The sequence below is a fragment of the Phacochoerus africanus genome, chromosome 2, assembly GCF_016906955.1.
Source record: "Phacochoerus africanus isolate WHEZ1 chromosome 2, ROS_Pafr_v1, whole genome shotgun sequence".
NCBI lineage: Eukaryota > Metazoa > Chordata > Mammalia > Artiodactyla > Suidae > Phacochoerus > Phacochoerus africanus.
In genome coordinates this window covers 219,277,598-219,298,524 of record NC_062545.1, presented here as the reverse complement: position 1 = coordinate 219,298,524, position 20,927 = coordinate 219,277,598, and the positions used below count along the sequence as shown (strand labels likewise).

The following is a 20,927-nucleotide window of genomic DNA, read 5'->3' as shown; positions in this document are numbered from 1 at the left end:
GTCATGTCTCTGTTGATCTATATAAATGGCATCACATTTGTACAGTTTTACTCAGTTTCCCGGAGATAGTTGAGGTGACCCAAAATAAGCAAGGTGGAAATTGAGAGAGGAGAGATAATGACAGGAGAAATAAGATGAGCTGCCTGAAAATTTGTTAAGATCCCATGTACATAGAAGTGAATCACAAATCTGGCTCCAAGATTTTGTTAGTCTGCACTGTTTTTTTTTTTTTTTTTTTTTTTTTTTTGCCTTGGTTCCACCTCCAGAAAGTGAAACTTTTCCTTGACATGCAGAATCTGGGGCAGGCACCAGGGATGGTCATTCCTCAGCTGTGTATGCATGCTGTGGCCACATTCTTGAGCTGAGTACTAGCTGTGCAGTAGTCCCTCCATATCCATGGAGGATTGGTTCCAGGGCCCTCCTCTCCCAGTGGGTACCAAAACCCATGGATGTTCAGGTCCTTGGCATAAAATGACGTAGTGCTGTCTGTGTGTCATTACAAGCTTGCCAGGTTCCGTATCCGCAGATTCAGTCAGCCGAAATTGAAAATCAGTCTGTGGTTTTTGAACCTGTGTCTGCAGAGGGCCGATTGTACTTGGGGTCATTGCTTTGGATGGTGTTTAGTGTTTGTAAATTGCTTTTTTCTCCAGCTAAAGAGCTGAAGAGCCTTTCATATCTGTACTTAGGTCTGTATTTATTCTCAGTTATTAGACATCTCTGTGGTTCTTTCCTGAAGTTTTCAAGGAACTTTTTGCCTTGTTTAAAGTAATAAAAATCACATGTGAGCCCAGTGAAATAAATTCAGTAAAAGTGGTACAGTGATGATATCATTCCTTAATTCTTCCTTTTGTGACTATAATTTATTAATCAGTGTGGCTGACTAATGCCTGAATCTTGGGTATTGATCCCTGCACAGGTCTCTCTAAGGAAAACAGCTTACAGCCCCAGTCTACTTCTCTGATACATGTCAGCATTCTTTTTAGTATCTCATTGGTCCACAAGGTGGAACAAACAGGAATGAACTGTTTCAAAGTTTGTTAAAACTGCCGGCTTATTTAGTGTCCATGTAATGAAATGGAAGATGGAGAACCTATAGTTGTGTCATCAGTAGAGACTCCGTTCTCTCTACTCACTATTCAGCTGTGAATTAGTAGAGGAAGGAAATATCCTATCACATGAAACCCCCCAAACCGGAAGTATCTCCTCACAATTCTTGTGTAGTCAAGATCTGCCCTCAGCATTTTTGATGCTAAACCAGTCTAGTGTTTGATGCTAAGTTTAGTGATTTTGAAAGATGGGTAGTAACTAAAAGTTGGGAGTAAATGACTAAGAGGTTGCCCTGGCAGTTGCTTAGTTCAGGATCTTCATCATCTAGATATTTGTGAGGAAAGACTGCAGGGAATTACATGGGTCCCCTCAGCCTTTTGACTCATGTGGCTTTCCTTACCTTGGTCCTCTGGTGACTGGCAGGCCCCTCTTTTCTGATCATGGGGACATGTGGACCTGGGGAAATTGGATGTATCCCATTACCGAATAGCCCAATGGGAGCCCCCAGGCATGTGAGTTTTATATCCCCGTAAATAGCAGATTATAAGCCTCGGGGTGAAAGCACAGTCCACCAGTCCCCAAGAGAGAAAACATGAAGTCTGGATTAGGTTATTTTATTTTTTCTTCACTCTAGTTAAGGTTTCCTTTAAACCATTTCATTGTGGCTGGACCAAGTTTTTTTTGTTGTTGTTTGTTTTAAATCATTTAAGAAGACTTCCTTTGTGTGTGTCATGGTCCTTTAATTGCTAAAAGGATGAGAATGTCTCATGTTCTTATGAATAATTCTTTATAAGTCTATGATGCAACATGGTTTAAATTAGTATGAAAAAAAATCCATCCCCTTTTGAAGGTACTGTTTATTTTTACCAAAGTTTTAATGCTCTGATCTAATTCTTCTTTTCTATTTATGTCCAGTTACCAAGCATCCTGATTCTGTTCCAGGCTTTCTGGAAACTGCCCTTTCCTATCCATCTCTTTGCCTCTGTCTGCTAACCCCTCCCTCCCTCCCACCTCTTACCTCCGCTGGTTGTACACACTGGCTCTGCCTACTTTCAGAAGGGAAATCCTTTCCAAATCCTCTCCAACATCCTCTTCAGTCTAAATCTCACCGTAATATGCCAATCTGATCATATTATCCTGTGCTTGGAGACCTTCACCATTCTTACTTCTCCAAAGATAATGTCAGAACCCTTGACACAGTTAGAAAAAGCTCTATTTCAGTCTGCCTCCCCTGCCTTCTCCCTGCAGTTTCCTCTACTTCTTCTCCACAGAGAGCTTGCAGCCACTTGCAGGCGGGCCTCTTGGCTGTTCCTCACTGGCCCTGGGTCATATTTCTCCCATCCTCTTGCTCTTCTTCCCTCTCCAAACCCTGCTTATCATTCTAGAGACTGCTCAGATCCCCACCTCCTCAAAGTCTCCCTCTGGTGGCCAGGTGAGTGACAACCTCTCCCCCACCACTCTGGCAGTGTCAGTGCCCATAGCCCCCACAGCCCCCACATGCTGCATAGCTTCACCTTCACCTTGAATTATTACTGCTCATATCTTATCTTATCTCATCTTTGTGGTGAAATTGGAGCTCCGTGGCACAAAGATTGCATCCTCTGCTGTTGGGGTGGCCCTGTCACCTCCCTCTTTAGTATCCTGTACACAGACCCTAATATATTTATTGCACTAAAATATTGGTCCTGTACATAGTAAAGGTGAATTGAGAATAGTAGAATAGCAGCATGGTGATGGAAAGCAGAGACTGAAGAGAACAATTTTATTTCAGACAGTCATATGAAAGGAGAGAGTTATGTAAAACAGAAGAAGTTTTGTTGGTCCTTATATTCTCCACGCATCAGGTTTTCCTTTTAGATGGAAATATATGTGCTATAACTCTTCTTGTCCTAAAACTTGCTAAATGAGATAATAAACATTGTCCTTTATTAACTCAGATAAGTTAGGAAGAACAATAGATTTTCACAAAGTCTGGCAGTAGAATCCACCTCCTATTTTTCTTACTCCATTGTCATTAAGTGAAGTCTGACAGCATAGAATGTATGCATCTATGAATTGACTTATTCTGTACCTTTCATGTGTTAAAAAAGGAGAAGGGGAAGGGTATATTCAAATAAACAGCAGTGGGCCACCACCTATCCTGTTCAAAGGCTGGGAGAGTCCTAGCCTTGGACAGCGATGTGCATGGTTAGAAGCTGGGTTTCTTGTGAATGTACAAAATATGTAGACATTCAAGGTTATCCTGCTTTCACTATGTACAATGTAAGTCTGAATTATTTTTATTTTACTTTTTTTTTACTTTCTAGGGCTGCATCCATGGCATATGGAGGTTCCCAGGCTAGGGGTTGAATTGGAGCTGTAGCTGCTGGCCTACACCACAGCCACAGCAATACCAGATCTGAGCTGTGTCTGTGACCTACACCACAGCTCATGGCAACACCAGGTCCTTAACCCACTAATTGAGGCCAGGGATCCAACCTGTGTTCTCATGGTTGCTAGTCAGAATCATTTCCATTGAGCTGTGATGGGAACTCTTGAATTGTTTTAAATGAAGTTATTCCAGAGAAAATGATCTGAAGTAAAGACATTTCTTTAAGGCAAACATGGAAACAGCAGTAATGCGTGCATCCAATAGAAGCAGAATGGTTGAAGTGATTGAGAAGTTCAAGAATTAAAGAAGAAAGGCAGCCAAAGCAGTTGTACTTTAGGAGAAAGCTTTTGAAAAGAATTCATTCTGCTTTTTGATTTGGAAGAAAAGGAAGAATGGGGAAAAGTATAAATAATAAGAATAGAGGGATCCGATTAGAAACAGTTCTCCAGTTCTCTTAAGGCCCATGGGAAGGGCTAAAGAGGGGAATCTAATGTGACGTGGCAGGCAGTTTCTGAATGGAGCTGGGTAGGCATTGTAGGTAAGACCCTTGAGAGGGAAAGGTCCTTTCATGTCAGATTAGCTGTGGTGGTCTAAGACAGATTAAAGAAATAGAAAAGGCATTCACATAACCCTTGATAATTAACTGTACATTTCCTATAATGATTTTGCTTTTTTGCTTATATGTCCTGCTACTGCTTTAACTACAAAGGGAAAGTTTCATTTTTCACTAGATATATCTAGTAAACTTAAATGTCTATTCATTTTGGTAGTCCCAGCTATTAAGTTGTTTTAGCTGTTGGTTTAACCCCCTAAAATTAGTTGATATGAAGATTACTCTTTAAAAGACACTTACTCTGTTTTATTATGGCTTGAACCTTGTAGGCTGCCCTTCTGTGGTTCTGATACTCTGGGCATCTGTGTCTGGTTTTTTTTTTTTTTTTTCCTTCTGTTTTGTTGGTTTTCCATTAATGATTAATCTTCAGAGTGTTTGTGTTTACAGGGTGGATGTGTGGACTCAACCAACCAAAGTCTGGCTCTGTTGCTCATGACCCTTGGACAGCAGGATGTTTCCAAAAGTCCTGCTTGGACCACTCTCTCCCTACACGTGAGTTGTTTTCTTCCATCCTCCTTATGCTGCCCCTTTTAATCCTCCAGATGCACATGACAGTGGTGGTGTACTGAACTCTGTCCCGTGAACACTGATCCTTAAATGAGCTGGAGGTTGTCGCTTTCATCTGATGTTTAACAAGAACATTTGCCTTTCTTTCCCGCAGTGTTCTTTCTTCCCCTTGTCATTCTCCTGTCATTAAAACTGTGTCATTATATATTGGACACGTCTTCTGTCTGTGCTTTAAATCTTGTTTCCATTTTGGAGGTAAACTCCTGCTTCTAAAATAGCTTGGGTTTTATTGTTAGTTTTTTCAGTCCCCCTTTTCCATAGCCTTAAGCAAAAAGGACTGCCTTTTTGGCCAAGAGGAGAAGTTCATGGTAACAGCACTGGACAAGGAGGAAATGCAGAGGTGAGGCCATGAGGTGTTATCAGAAGTTGACTGCTGGGGTTTTGAAGCAGGCAGTTTCCAGAAGAGCAGATCCTTAGAAGACGTGAATTCTAAACAGCACAGTGAAAGAAGCATTCCAGTTGCTAGTAGGTGAGGTTGGTCTGAATAACCTGTTGGAGCACTGACACCTCTGTCCATGTGCTGTGTATTGAAGATCATTCTAAAGGCCATCTGTGGGGGAGGAGGGCTTATTGGGGGAGATGGGCCTTGCATGGGGAGGAAGTATTCAGGTAGATACAAGACTGAACTGTCCTTTTTCGGTTATCATGGTACCGATGCTGTATATCTGAAAGGTACAGTACTGTGATAACTGAAGAATGGTGGTGCCATCACATTGAGAAAAAGGGCGGGCACTTCAGAGGGGGGCCATGCAGGTGTTGGGGGCCTCATACCAGGAGCTTGAAAGGGGCTCTTTTTGGAGGCTTGCTTTTTTTTTTTTTTTTTTTTCTCTTTAAGTTGGTGGGAGGTTTTTTGGAACAGGAAATGGAAGAGAATACATTCTTTTAGCAGTGGGAAAGGCTGATAAGCAGGAAACTGGTGAGGACCCCATTATCTCCTGATAACTTCTGTAAAGTATGTCACAGGACAGGAAACCTGAAATGGAAGAATCCTCAGTGGTGTGCTGACATCAGGAATCAACTGCTGAGGTAGACTGTGTAGTTAAGGCACTTGGAGAGGAGGTGAGGGCTGGGAGCGTAGCACCCTAAGTGCAGAGGTTGGCTTCCCAGCGAGAGTTTGCTGGAAGCTGCCGACCGCTGTATGATGGCCACAGCCCCCTTCAGCTTCTTAGCTGGTGTCAATGCTGCTGCTTTCCCAACCTCTGCTTCAGGGCAGCAGCAGACCTGACGGCTCACACAGCCTGTGTGTGGTCGTGGGGCAAGTGTTTGGCAGAACATTATGTGAAAAATGGAATGTAAATTTTATTTTATTTTTCTTGACAGTTTTTTTTTTTTTTTTTGCTTTTGCTTTTAGAGCTTTTTTTTTTTTTTTTTTTCCAGTTTGGCTGCAGGGCCTTGTATAATCTTTTAAAGTCAGCAACCTCTGTGGAGACCATCCAGATGTGACATTTTTAAAAGTTCCTGTGACCTCCTTGACACAACCCCCTCCCCAAGCATTAATTGCAATGTCTTGTCCTCCAGAAATCTTGCTTACACATCTTCTGGGAAAACAAAGTGGTGTGCTCTGAGTGGGGCTTTACAGGAGTGGGACAAAATGCAGAATTATTTCCGGCGGGGGTAGGGGGTTGGGGATGGGGGTGCTTCCTGCAAGAGAAGTGGCCAGGGCCTGGGAAAGGGCCTTCTCCCTTCTTTCAGTAAGCTTATATAAGGAGGGGAGGAGAGTCTCTTTTTGAAAGCTGTATCTGTTTGGGATCCTTCTTGCCCTTAGTCACTGTGGAAAGCTCCAGAAGCCCAAAGTGATGAAGGGAGAAAGTGGGAAGAAATATGCAGGATCAGCAAGGTTATCGTGTATTTGCATACAGTTAAGGGTGAAAAGAGGACAGAAACCGTAACCAGGATGATCGTGGTAGGGAAACAGCTTATCCCAGTTGGATTCAAGAGCTTTGGAGACCAAACTATCACACTTATTTTTATGTGCAGTTAAAAGTCCAAAGAATCTGTTTTCTGTAACTTCAGATTCCTGAAGAAAACCAGAGGCAGGACCTTCCTTGGTTTAGAGAAATGTATTTCTTCTGGCAGTTTGCACGTTTTGATTTGTATAAATAGCTTTTTAAATGCTGATTTACAGAGCACTGGGATTAAGGAGGATAGTTTTTTCTTAAAGTGTTGCTTTCAAACCCTTTCTGGAAAATAAGGGTCTTTCTGTTCTTCCCCTTTCCTCGTCTCTCTGTCTTACCGCATGAGGTGGCTGGTAATGGTTTTCTGTGTTACTTGAGAAAGTGAGTCTATACGTGTGAGATTCTTTAAGAAAGCCAGACAGATTTTTTTTTTTCCCCAGAAGAATATAATAGTATTGGACAACTTGCTGGTGTGTGGAGAATCTATTTCTGGTAAATTTGTTTAGTTCTAGGTGGTTTAGTGTTGGTGATGGTGGTTCTACTTTCCCCTCAAAAAACGTAATTTTACGGTTTAGGGACTATTTATACTTCATTTAAAAGTACAATTACATATCAATGATCATCTCAATTAGCACTTTCAGAAATTGTTTATGATCAGAAACTGCAGTTACCAGAGCTTTTTGGGCTCTGCCAGTACACAGTTGTTAGAGTCCTGCCTATCTGAATTTCATTTCTGGCTCTACTCTGCAGCACTGGGAGACTGTGGACAAGGTGCTTGTCACCTCCGAGCCTCTGTCTCATCTGTAGAGAAGGTGACTGGTCCTGGAGTCATGGGCTTATGGAGGTGGAATGAGGCTTAACTGAGGTCAGGTACTCCCAGTGGGGCTGTGCCCCCCGCTGGAGCCCAGTCAGTGCTGGACGTACAGGGAAGTCCAGTCTCCTGTTCAAGTTGCTTTGAACGCCAGGAGACCTGGTTAACTTGCTTTGGGTCATCTCAGGCTTGAAGTCAGCTATAAATTGTCTGTTCAGCTATCTCTAAATCTGTATCCACTAATGTTTAAATTTATAACTTCCTGAAGTCACATTATTAAACAGATGACAAACATTTAATTTACTGTTCCCGAGAATCCTGTAAGTAGATGTTTATTTAACAGTACTTATAGTGTTCACTATTAGCCAGATTTCTTTTTTTTTTTTTTTGGTTTTTAGGGCAGTACTTGCAGCATATGGAAGTTCCCAGGCTAGGGGTTGAATCAGAGCTGCAGCTGCCAGCCTCCACCACAGCCACAGCCACAGCAAGGCAGTATTCAAGTCGAATCTGCAACCTACACCACAGCTCACAGCAGCGCCAGATCACTGACCCACTGAATGAGGCCAGGTATTGAACGTGCACCCTCATGGATACTAATCAGATTCATTTCCGCTGCTCCATGATGGGAACTCCCTGGCCAGTTAAGTGCTTTAGAAATACTTACTCAGTTTTCATGATTATCCCACAAGGGTGATAAAGGCAGGTACTGTTATACACTCCAGTTTACAGGTGAGGGGATTGAGACACAGAGAGATTGAGTCTCACTCCCAGGGTCACAACAGTCAGCAGGTGGGATGCACCTTTGACATCTCATCCAGAGTCCACACTTCCTGACCCACTGTGCTCTGCAGTAAGAGCTGGGATTCCATCCATGTTGTTGGGATGGAACATCTACATACCTGCTTGCCTGAGCCAGATGCCCTGCTGTATGTTTTCCAAGTCCTGACTTTAAATTGTCATAGAATGAGCTCCTTCTGTCTTTAGTTAGAAGTCTAAAATAACCCATGTCAGTTTGTTTTATTCTAGTTTTAATAAATGACTTCTTTCCACTGTGTGAAGTGCTAAGGAGCAAGAATTCAGTGTCCTTGTTAAGCACGGACTGATGGGGTTATTGGCTCACCCACTGTGAAGCACGCGATGTGAACATCAGTGGGAATGGTGCACAGGAAAACTGGGGCCTGCTGGCTGGGCGCACTGATCTTTGGGTTTACTTGCCTGACTGATCTCAGGAGCCAGCACAGCATGCCCCACCTTATATCTGGAAAGAGTTTAAATGCTGCAAAGCCCTGTCGCCTTTATTATGCTGTTTGAGCCGCAGAACATGTTTGGCGTAAGGTAAAAGCAAGTGATATCTTTAACTTTTCGGATGAAAAAGAGAGGGCAGTCACCTGCTTATAGTGAGTTCTTGGCTGAACTTGACGTGGGACTCACGTTTCCTGAGAGTGCAGCTAGCCTGGCTCTCTATTTCCTGCTGCCTTTTTAATAGGGTTTAATAACTTCATTCCTGGAGCAGAGATCAGCTGGGCTTTGGGAAAGCTGCTCTTTGGCAGAAAACATACCTCCAGTATGTTAAAAGCTGCTGTGTAATGGCTATGGGAGGCCCCTGTTGAGCACATTTCTTTTCCCACCTTCAGATCTTCCATTTCCTCAACTTGCAGAGCAGCTCCTTAGACCTGTGAGGTTGGTAGCCCCAGTGTCCTCGTGGCTTGGTGGAGCAGGACCATGGTTTGTGTCTGTAGAGCTGACAGTGCCCACCCGGGATCCCTTTTACTTCCACTCTCTTGCAGGCTTCAGATTGGAGGCCTAGTTGGAGTGGCTGTGTTTTAAGGGACAGGGCCAGGCAACCTGGCAAGTTCCAGGCAGTTGGGATCCAATGGGCTGATGACCGTGAGCCCAGCGGCCTTCACCTATTGACCCACAGTGGTGGTGGGAACAACCTGCTCTTGGAAAATACGCAGGAAAAATCACCTCTGTGCTCCAGAATTCTCTGAAACCTGCTTGTCAGATGGACTGGAGGCTTTCATGAAAAGTAGGTTATTGGTGTTTTGTTTTTCTGAAAATAAATCACTTTGTTCTGCCAGGGTAGTGGGAGAGTCAAAAAAGCGCACTGTGGACACTTCTCTAAGTCAGAAGTTCAGTGCTACACACATAATCCCTTTGCTTAAAATGGTTTGTCTGAAAAGCTGCCAGTCACACTGTGCGGGAAGTTATCTCTTTGGAGGAGTGGAGTTGCCCTCTGTGTCTTGTGGGTGTCTCTTCTGCGTGGCTCTGTGGCGTGCTGTTGTGTCTAGACAGTGTAGATCTGCTGTATGGTATTTGGAAGGAAAGGGAAGGGGGTTGGTGCCTCATGGGGCCAGCATGCAGCTGTGGCTGTGCAGAGCCGTGGGGCAGTGGAGAAGGAGGTGGACTGGCACTGTACATGACTTTATTCACCTGCATATAGATGTGGGCGAGCTTATTCTATTTGGTTTTCATTTCTTAAGGAGGGTGTTAGGATTTAATATTGTCTGCAGTTATTCCTCAGCTTCTGAGCGTGTTTGCTTGTTGACGTCCCAGCTACAGGACAGGATGGGGAGGATGGGCTGGAGGTGGGAGGGCATCATGAAACGTACCTTCATCCAGTCCCTTACCCACTCTGCCTCAGACAGGCTGAAGGTTTGGGCTTGGCAGAACATTATGTAAAAAGTGGAACTGACTTTGCTTTTTCTGACGATTCCAAAGGCTACAAGTACCCAAAGCTGCAAATACACAGGTCTGCACACTCAAGCCTGTGTTTCTCCTCTCCTTCTTGCAGAGATCAGAAGCAGGCCCAGCCTCTTAGGAATTCTGCCAGCTGGGGAGGGTGTCTGGTTTTCCCAGCACAGTTGAACGATTCAGAGTGAAGTAGGCTGGGCAGACTCAGGGAACAGAGCGTGTCTCTGGCCTCTGTTAGAACTGAGGTAGCAGCAAGAGGGAACGGGCTGTTTTCTTCCTTAGAATGCAGACGAGTGGGTGAGATGGCTGGCTTTTCCTGCGTGGCTGCCAGCTGGAAGCTTTGCCTTCAGATGTGGACTGTTTATCTGTGGGTTTGGTGTGTTTGTTTTCTTTTTTCCCTAGGGCAGAGTTGGGAAGGTTGTGAGGCTGGAACAGAGAGCAAAAACCTGAAAATTTTAGTTGGTTAGTAAAATGGGAAATCCAGAAGGGGATGAATCGACTTCCCTTAATTGCGAAGAATGTTGAAATCATTTCTCAAAAGTAGCCCTAACTCCCAGATTTTCTTGGGCACCCTGTTGTTGAGTGCCATATATAGTGCCTAGCAGGTATAATGGGTTAAGGTCATTGCCCTGGAGGTACTTAAATAATTTACCAAGAGGAAGGAGGGGACAGTTCTGAGACAGCTGTATATGCCTGCTTCATTAGACTCCAAAAGCAGAGCCAAGAATGCTATGGAACTCCAGAGAGGTTATTGGCTAGGGAAGGCTTCGTAGAATAGGTGGCAAATGGGATGTTATTTTAAATTTAGATGGAGCTGATGTAGCATGATCCTAGGTGGAAGAGAGAGCAAAGAAATGAGGGGTTTTTCGCCGAGCATGTAGCAGTCACCAGGACCCTACTCTCCAGGGTAGTTAGTTTCATCTCTCAGCCCCTACTTCAGGCAGGCAGGGTATATAGATTGAATGGTTCAGGCCTTCTTTTCTCCTTTTTGCCTTTTCCCTCCTTTGACTAGAGTAACTAGGACACAGAGACAAGAGAGGGTGGAAAATGCATTGCAATGGGCTTTCTACTTAGTTTGGTATAAGCTATGTGAATGTGGAAGGTGTGGATTAGTTCCTTTTTTTAAAAACTTCAGTTATTTCAAACAGCTTTAGATACAATTCTCATGCCACATAGTTCACCTGTTAAACTGTGTAGTTCAGTGGGTTTTTAGTATATTCACAAAGTTGTATAAATGTAACTACAGTCTTATTTTAGAACATTTTCACTACCCCCAGAAAGAAACGCTTTGCCCATTCACAGTTGTTCCTATTTACTCTCACTTCTCCTAGCCCCACCCTAGGCAACCACTAATCTGTTTTCTGCCCCTGTAATAGATTTCATGTAGACTCAAATAATACAAGGTTCTTTGTGACTGGCTTGTTTCACTTGTCAAAGTGTGTTCAGACTTCATCTGTGCTGCCACATGTATCAGAAGTTCATTCCTTTTTATGGCTGAATAATATTCCATTGTACAGAGAAACCATGTTTTGTTTGTCCATGTTTTGATGGACATTTGGGTTGTTTCTACTTTTTGACTGTTATGAATAATGCTGTTATGAACATTGGCGTACAAATTTTTGTGAGGACATATATTTTTATTTCTCTTACGTATATACCTAAGAGTGGAATTGCTGGATCATACATGCAGTAACTCCTTGTGTAACATTTTGAGAAACTGTCAGACTGTTTTCCACAGTGGTGGTACCCATTTACATTTCTACAAGGAGTGTTTGGAGATTCTAATTTCTTCACATCCTGACCCACACTTTTGTTATGATCTGTTTTTGTTTTTTGCTTTTTAGGGCCAAACCCAGAGTATATGAAAGTTCCCAGGCTAGAAGGCAAATTAGAGCGTAGCTGCTGGCCTACATCACAGCTGCAGCAATGCCAGATGCAAGCCAAGTCTGCGATCTACACCACAGCTCAAGGCAATGCTGGATCTCTGTCCCACGGAGCAAGGCCAGGGATTGAACCCTCATCCTCATGGATACTAGTCATATTCCTTTCCGCTGCGCCATGACGGGAACTCCTATGATCTGGTTTTTTTGGTCTTTTTGTTTGTTTGTTTGTTTTTCAATTGTAGCCTTTCTCTTGGCTTATGAAGTGGTATCTCATAGTGCTTTTGATTTGGGTTTCACTAATGACTAATGATGTTGGGTATCTTTTTATATGCTTATTACTATATATGCATATCTTTTTCTTTTTCGGCTATACCTGAGGCATGTGGAAGTTCCCAGTCCAGGGATCGAATCCGAGATATCAACACCAGATCCTTTAACCCACTGTGCCGGGTCGGGGATTAAACCCAAGCTGCCTCAGAGACAATGCCTTAATCCTCTGCACCACTGCAAGAACTCTGCTGCATGCTTGTCTTTAGCAAAATGTCTATTCAGATCCTTTGCTCATTTTAAAATTAGGTTATTTGTTTTTTTGTTAATGAGTTGTAAGACTATATATATTCTAGATAACAGAGCCTTATCAGATTTGCAGATATTTTCTCCCATTCTGGGGGCTGTCAATCTACTTTCTTGAGAGTGTCCACAAAAGATTTTAATTGTAATGAAGTCCAATTTATCTGTTTTTCTTTTCTCACTCTGCTTTTTGATGCTGTCTCTGAGAAATCCTTACTTAACACAAGATCATGAAGATTTACCCTTATGGTTTCTTCTGTGAGTTTCATAGCATTAGCTTCTACACACAGGTCTTTGATTCATTTTGAGTTAGTTTTTGTGCATGATGTGAGGAAAGGGTGCAGCTTCGTTCTTTGGTGTGGGAAGTTGATACAGCATTATTTATTGAGCTTATTTCCTAATTGAATTACCTTGGCAGTTTTTGAAAATCAATTAACCGTAAATGTGTAGGCTTATTTTTTAACTCTCAGCTCTGTCCCATTGATCCGCCTGCCAGGATCAGCATTTTGAAAGCTCCTCAGGTGATTGCATGTACATTCCAGGTTGAGAACTGTTTGGATGGTTTGACTGGGGAGCAGCACAACACAAGGTTCCTGAACTACCTCATTATAGATGTGCAGACCATCTGTTCTTAACTAAACAAGGGTTTCCCAAACTTGGCTGGTAAAAATCACCAGGGCTACTCTGGCCCCTATGCGTCAAGGAGACAGCGCACCATTAAGGGATGGAAAGGGGACATGTGGCCTGTGACTCTGGGCTTCTCCACATGGATGCTTCCTCCCCACCAGGTGCCAGTTGATCAAAACCTTCAGGAATCTGCTTATTTAATGACCTCTCCAGGTGAGTCAGTCTAGCTGGGGAAAACTTGAATCTGCTAGGCCAGACCAGTAGAAGCCTGCATACCCTGTATCAAGGTCCTTCCACAGAATTGCTCTTCCCAGGGTACTCCTGGGGTGAAGTCGTTGCTCTGTCTTAAGGAAGATGACAAGAAAGAGTCACTATGAGCTCTTCACTGGCCATCTTATTTAGCATTGCCTCCTGCCATACATACTCAAATATTTTATACCCACATTTCTTCTTCATCTGCCTTGTTTATTTAAATTTCCGACTCTGGAGGAAGTATATTTGTTTTTCAAAAGATATTTATATTGTCTGCCTGTCTAGATTGAAAGCTTCATGAGAGAAGGAGTTTTTGGTTGACTGCAACATCTCCAGCACCAAGAACAGTCCTAGGCACATAGTCGTTACTCAATAAATATTTGTTGAGTGAATGAAAGGGCTTTTGAGATTGAGCGATGGAGGGAGAGATTTCTCTTTCAGCATCAGCAGTAGTCACTGTGCTTGATTTTGCCTCAAGATGCTCTCAGGCTTTTAAGCATGTGTGTCTCTCTGCTTGAGCCACTTGAAGATTAATGCCATATTCATGTTCAGTCTAACAAGTGTGTAGGACTAACCTCTAACCTTTTTATTTATTTATTTGATTTGTCCTGTGTGCATCTCCGCAAGCTGTGGAAAATCATCTTGCGAATCTGGCAGGCTGCAAATAAATGCTGTTTAATCAGCTTTGATGAGAAGTTCTTAATTTCAGCTGTTCGTCTTATCTGGGAAATTTAAAGCTTTGGTTCTAGGTCAAAGAAGGAGAATTTTTTAAAAAATCAAATTCCTCTTTCATTTCTCCCTCCCTTTTTTAATTTTAATTTTTATTTTTTAGGATAGAATTTTTGCGGCATTTGAAGAGCTTTTTCCAGATTATGTTTAAAATTGAAACCAAGCCGTGTGGTGAAGAACTCAAGGGAGGGGATAAAGTGCTGATGACCTGTGTTGGCATTGGCTTCTCCAACCTCAGCAAGACCCTCAAGTGACACTGTCTTAAGATGAAAGCCCCAAGACTTCTGGACAGGACAGAACCTGCCAAGGAACCAAAGGGACCAGATTCATCCAGGACAGGATGGCCTCATACATTAAGGACTTTCTTAATTTTCTATTTAAAAACAATCAGGATATCCAAATAAAAGACATCTCACTCTCTTGTGGTTTCCAGCATTTCTCGAAGCAGGCATTCCTCAGGAGGCCCAGTCATGATGGGAGCTCCCTTGCCTTACCTGGCTGAAGAGTGTGCCTTCAGGACACAGTCATGCTGCTGGAACAGCATCGCAACTGCATTTCAGCAGTGCTTCCTCAGCCCACATCCCTGGGCTTCTGCCGTACGGCAGTTTTCCAGACTGTGGAGTTTGTTATTATTGCTTCTACAAGGACTGACCTCTCTGAACCTTGATTTCTGTGTAGGGAATAAATGAGATAATATGGGTGGAAGCACTTTATGAGGAGTGCATTGTTATGCAAATGTTGGGAATTGGTGTTTTAGAGTCTTTTCTCCCTTGTCTTCTGAATGGACTGCTATCTTGGAGACAGATATGTCTCCCAATTGTGTTCATTTTATGTGAATTTTGTGGGGATGTGTGCCTCGGGAGAGCAAGGGTCCAATTAAAGATAATGGATATTTTCTATATCTCAGGTGTGCTGTGCAGTTTCTCAGTTTATTCTCACTAGAGTCCAGTGATGTACATTTTATTATCGCGGCAAGAAAAATTTAAAAAGGGTATTTTGTGCCTTTGAAATTGATAAGTAAAGATACTAGATCTCCTGATTTAAAGCTCTAAGCGTAGTAGGATCAGAGTCTAGAATTTTACCCTACTCGCTAGCTAACAAGTTAGATTTTGACAGTTTCATGGATGCTAGCAAAAGACATGAAAGTCCTGGGACAGAGACAAAGAACTTTATTACTCAGAGCACAGCAAGCAACATGAGTTTCATGTTTTGTTAGGTTTTTGTGGGTTTTTTTGTCTTTTTTTTTTTTTTTTGTCTTTTTAGGGCCACATGTGCAGCATATGGGAGTTCCCAGGCTAGGGGTCCATTCGGAGCTGTAGCTGCCAGCCTACACCACAGCCACAGCAATGTCAGATCTGAGCTGCATCTGCAACCTATATCACAGCTTACAGCAATGCCAGATCCCTAACTCACTGAGCGAGGCCAGTGTTTGAACTCACATCCTCATGGATACTAGTCGGGTTCTTAACCTGCTGAGCCACAATGGGAACTCCCAGCTTCATGTTTTATTGCTGTCTTTGTCCTACAAGCAGTGACTTGGAGGGGCCCCAGGTAGATGCCGTGAAGGCAGAGGGGTTTGCATCATAGCTGAGGACTGCACACGTGGGGACTCTGCTCCAGACCTGCTCATTGTTGCAGATGGGGATTTTATTTCATCTTCGAGATTGCTTGCTGTGAACAGGGTGATGAGAAGGGGCTGGTAAAGGCCTCCCCAGCAAGGATGTACAGGGACACTCAGGGCCTGTGGCAGATTCCCCTTGCATCTGATTGATAGAGGCAACATGTGTGCGTAGGGGGTTGAGTTGGTAGAAAGGGGAATATCGAACTCATTCTACTAGGATTTCAGATGGTGTTTTCACCTGGGGTGGGCTTTGGAAGTTAGGAAATGTCTTTGCCTCCCCAGTTCTCTTGGTACTCTTTTTCAGGAAAAGGGGTCCAGAGGAGGTCTGAGCTCTCATGTCTGGGGGTATGAGAGGATGCAGAGGTTGAGGGCTAACACTGAATTCAGGCCGTTTTGAACTGTCTCTCTCTACTTACCGAGACTGTTTTAGATTTCTGTTGCTGCATAACAAATTACCACAAACTTAGCAGCTTAAATACCATTTATCACCTCATAATTCTGTAGGTCAGAGGTCCTGACGGGTTTGTCTGGTTTCTCTGCTTAGGGCTTCACAAAGCTGATGTCAAAGTGTCAGGCTGGGCTCTGGGAAAAGATATGCTTCCAGTCTCATTCAGATTGTTTTGGCAGAGTTCAGGTTGTGGGACTGGAGTACCTGTTTCTGGCTGGTGTCAGCTGGGGACAACTCTTAGTTTATGGAGGTTGCTTGCATTCCTTGTAACTTGGTTCCTTCCATCTCCAAACCTGCAGTGATGCATTGAATTCTTCTGGTGCTTTAAATCTGACTTCTTGTGCTACCAGAGTAATCTCACTATCAAGATTATTGATCCCAGTAGTACCTAGATTAGTGTTTGAATAGCCAGAGGCCAGAAATCTTGGACATCATTATGCCTACCGCACATGCTGCAGTCGTATTTACTGCTGCTAAAGTTTGAACCCAGATCTGCCCATGCTCAGATACAGAACTAAGGAGCCACAGTGCTCTGGCTATGTCCCACAGGGGCTTCCTGTCCTATAGAACAAGCTCTGGAAATGGTACTCTTGGCCAATTTAGGGTGGCATAGACTCCAGGAACATCACTGCGAGCAGTAAAAGGGGCTTGTGCCTCTGTCCACTGTAAACAGAAATGTCTGGTGGTTTCCAGCTCTCCATCTGGCGCAGCTGCTTCTGGAGGGGTAGTGGTGATGATATTGCCAATAGGGGCACAGATTTAATATTTCTGTAAACAGCTTTCTCCCAGTCCCTTCTCAGATGTCCAAGAGAAGCAGTAGCACTCGTTCGGCAGAAGTTGCTGGTATATCTTAGTGGTATTCAGCTCCTGCAGTTTCTGCCTTGTTCTTAGCTCCTGGTTGGTTCAGCTACCCCCAGGGTAGTTTGATGGGCGATTCCAGCATTTGGGCTTGGTCTTCTATCTCGGCCTGTCTGCTTCTCTTCTGCTGTCAGAGACAGACTGTGAGTTCAGTGAGACTAGTTTTTTGTTTTTGTTTTTTTAAGGCACATATACCAGTGATGTTTAGGGGGTCATGGCAGAATCGTTGTCTTTGACTCCCTGTCATGTACCAGGCCCTGCTTCTCTTTCAGCATCGTTCTGTGTTGCATTCTGTGTGAACACCAGCCAGCCTTCCTCTGTTGAGGTTATTTTACCATATTCATCAAGACAGCTGATAAGAGTGAGAGGAAGCTAGTGCATTGCAGCATTGACCTGCTCATGGGAAAGTACAATAGGAGGCACTGCTGAAATCCAGATTGCCTTCATTGGGCAGCTGAGCCTTATGGTTTGTTTTGTTTGTCTTAATCTTTTCTGATAAAAAGTGGTAAAGGACATCACTGATCACAGACCCAATCAGAAAGTGCTCAGACTTAAGTTTACACCATAGTGCCTAACCTCTGTCACTCTACAATGATAAACCATGAGGTGGCCATTCCTGCCAGGTCCTTTGTGTTGGGAGGCTCCTAGGTGAGGCTGGTGTGGGCAGTTAGTTTTGTGGTGACTCAGTGGAAGAGGTAAGGGTGCTAAAAGGGAAGGAAGTAGAATGATGGAGTAGAGGAGGCCTGAAAAAGTGAACCAAATTGAAGGTAGATGGAAAAGAAACACTGGGAAGCGAAGGAATTATCTCAGTTTTGTCTGTGCCCAGGGTGAGGATGGGATTCACCTGGGTGAGGTGAGGGAACAAAGGCAGGTGCAGAAGTGGACTTAGCGGGGGGCTTTGGTCACAGTGGGAGGATTAGCGTGTGGGGTTCCACTGACTTTACCTGTTGGTGCTTTGTTGGAGACCCGTGGATGTGCCATGGGCTATTTTAGCCAGCCTGTGGTGAATGGGAAAGCAGCAGGGGCCGTGTGCTTGACCTGGGCCTCTGTTGTTCCTCACCCAACTGCAGAATGGAGGAGGAGTAACATGCACTTAGAGTTTCCATGTTTAGAGACCCTAGCCTGGTGACTAATGGTAGCAATGTCAATAGGCACGCGGAGTCTTTCCATACTCTAGTTGGCTAGGTCTAAGAAGCCATGTGAGTGGAACAATTTATCACTATTTGGCATTTTACGGAGGCCAAGCCACATCACTCCTTTACTCAAGCAAATAAAAGCCGTCATTTTGTCAGGGCCTGCCTGGGTCTAGAGCTCCTCTAATCCATGTCACATTTGGCCCTTGATGATCAGATAGCCTGACCCCATGCCTGAGGTACGGGGCTTGGGTCAGCACCTGTGGAGGGACCAGGCAGTTTTTTGGCCCATGCGCCACTTCCTCTCTTTCTGGTTCTTCTGTTGCTCTTGCTTCTGAATGTGGATCCTGCTCTGCTGACACCCTCCTTGAGTCTGCAGGGGAGGTGATGGTCGTCTTGGGGTGGGTGGCCCAGCTTAGCTACTAACCAGCTGTTGTAGCATAAATAATTCACACACTCCCCCCTACACTTGGGTTTCCTCTGGGGAATCAGGGTGGATGGGTGAGACATTGTCCCCCAAAATGTGTGAGAAAGTTGCCCATTATTGCCTCCTTTACTCCTCCCCTATCCTCATGTATATCTACTTGGGGTGGCAGGTAGATTGGTTAGCATGAGGTTTTTTTCTTTCTTTCTTTCTTTCTTTTTTTTTTTTTTTTTGTCTTTTTAGGGCCGCACCTGCAGTATACGGAAGTTCCCAGGCTGGGGGTTGAATTGGAGCTTCAGCTGCTGACCTATGCCACAGCCATAGCAACGTGGGATCTGAGCCATGTTTGTAACCTACACCTCAGCTCACGGCAGTGACAGATCCTTAACCCGCTGAGAAGGCCAGGGATTGAACCTGCATCCTTAAGGATACTAGTCAGGTTCTTAATGTGCTGAGCAACAATGGGAAGTCCTAGCATGAGTATTTTTATTTCTGAGGCCTCAGAACAATCTTTATCCCTGTGTTTCCTCCCCATTCCCAACCTTCTTAAAGAGCCTTACATCGAAAAATACCCAGATTGATAAATTTGTTAGTAATTTCTCCTGTGATTTGGGAAATCATATATTCAGACTGATGAAGGTTAGGTGAATATCTAGAAATCTGAGGGCATCTTAAATGAAACAGCCCAGCAACAGCACATGTGGCAACTTCATGTGTCTACTCTGTGAGTACTCTGTCACCATGGCCATGAGGGTGGTGGGCCTGCTGTTGGACTTACTGGTGGCTATTTGGGCCACTGGTCTCATCTTGGGAGTAGATGCTGCCTCAAAGGTAGGGGAATGGTAAGGGCAGTTGTCTGTTTATGCAGCATCTGTGAATGGTAGAACATCCCAAAGATAGCTCTTTATAGTCTTTAAGGAAAGATGTTGGTAGGGACCATGTATTTTGAAATGGTGCCTGGCTTGCTGCATGGAGGGAACCAACTCCAGGTTATGACATCTGACCTCAGGCTGTTGTAAATTCTGATATAAGAGTCTATATATATACAGATCATTTTAAGTTGTTGGCCTCTTAATTGCAAGTGCATCTCCAGTGTCCTGCAACCTCCTCGTCTCATGATTTCTGGTTTTGGTGGCATAATTGTGTGTGGATGATTTCGTATCTTTACTGTATACATACCTTTACTGGTGAGCCTTGTCATTTGTGGCATTTTTGTTTCCTGTTGCAGCCTTTTCTTTTCTGCCTAGAGAAGTTCCTTTAGTATTTGTTGTAAGGCAGGTTTAATGCTGCTGAATTCTCTTAATTTTTGTTTATCTTTGAAGGTTTTGATTTCTCCTTCAAATCTGAATGAGAGCCTGCTGGGTAAAGTAATCTTGGTTGGAGGTTTTTTCCTTTCACCATGTTAAGTATATCATGCCACTCCCTTCTTGCCTGCAGAGTTTCTGCTGAAAAATCTGCCCATAACCTTATCGGGATTCCCTTGTATGTTATTTGTTTCTTTTCTCTAGCTGCTTTCAATGTTTTCTCTTTGTCTTTAATTTTGGTCAGTTTAATTAATATGTGTCTTGGGGTGTTCCTCCTTGGGTTTATTTTATATGATACTTGTTGGGCTTCCTGGTTTTGAGTGAGTGGTTCCTTTCCCCTGTTAGGGAAGTTTTCAGCTGTTATCTCTTCAAATATTTTTCTGTCCCTTTCTCTTTTTTCTTCTGGCAACCCTGTAATACGGTTGTTGGTGCATTTAACGTTGTCCCAGACTTCTCTGAGATGCTCTTCATTTGTTTTCAATCTTTTTCTCTTTTCTGTTCCACATCCATGATTTCTTCTAATCTGTCCTCCATATTGCTTTTTCGTTCTTCTGCCTCCTGTATTCTGCTGTTAGCTGCTTCTAGTGAATTTTTTATTTCAGTTATTGTATTTTGCATCTCTTCTTGCTAGAGCTTTACATCTTGTATCTCTTTGCTCAGTGTTTCCTGTAAATTATCCATCTTTGCCTCTGGCTTATTTCCAATGTCTTGCATCATCTTCAGCATCAGCAGTCTAAAGTCTTTTTCCTGGAGGCTGAGAATCTCCTGATCACTTAGATGATTTTCTGGGGGGGTTTTCCTTTCTACTTCATCTGAGTTATAGTTCTCCATATTTTCATTTTTATAGGTTTTTGGTGTGGTGACCTTTTGACAGATTATAGAGTTGTAGCCTCTCTTACTTCTGGTGTCTGCCCCCCTTGTGGCTGAAGTTGGTACAGAGGCTTGCTGTAGGCTTCCTAATGGGAGGGACTGATGCCTGCCCACTGGTAGGTGGAGCTGATTCCTGTCCCTCTGGTGGATAGGGCTTTGTCTCTGGGTGAGATTAGAGGTGGCTATGTGCCTGAGGGGACTTTAGGCAGC

The 20,927-nt window shown here is 43.7% G+C and overlaps 1 protein-coding gene and 1 pseudogene across 1 annotated transcript in view; both read left to right on the top strand.

Moving 5' to 3' along the window:
* RCL1 (RNA terminal phosphate cyclase like 1) overlaps positions 1–14,960 on the top strand; it is a 60,679-nt gene extending 45,719 nt beyond the window's left edge. The window contains 3 exon segments of the mRNA XM_047767686.1: positions 4,419–4,490; positions 4,492–4,523; positions 14,163–14,960. Coding sequence (XP_047623642.1) covers positions 4,419–4,490; positions 4,492–4,523; positions 14,163–14,313 — 255 coding nt within the window. The 3' untranslated portion in view covers positions 14,314–14,960.
* A 4,324-nt stretch (positions 14,961–19,284) lies between these two features.
* Positions 19,285–20,927, top strand: part of LOC125120815 (NADH dehydrogenase [ubiquinone] 1 beta subcomplex subunit 5, mitochondrial-like) — a 138,260-nt pseudogene continuing 136,617 nt past the window's right edge.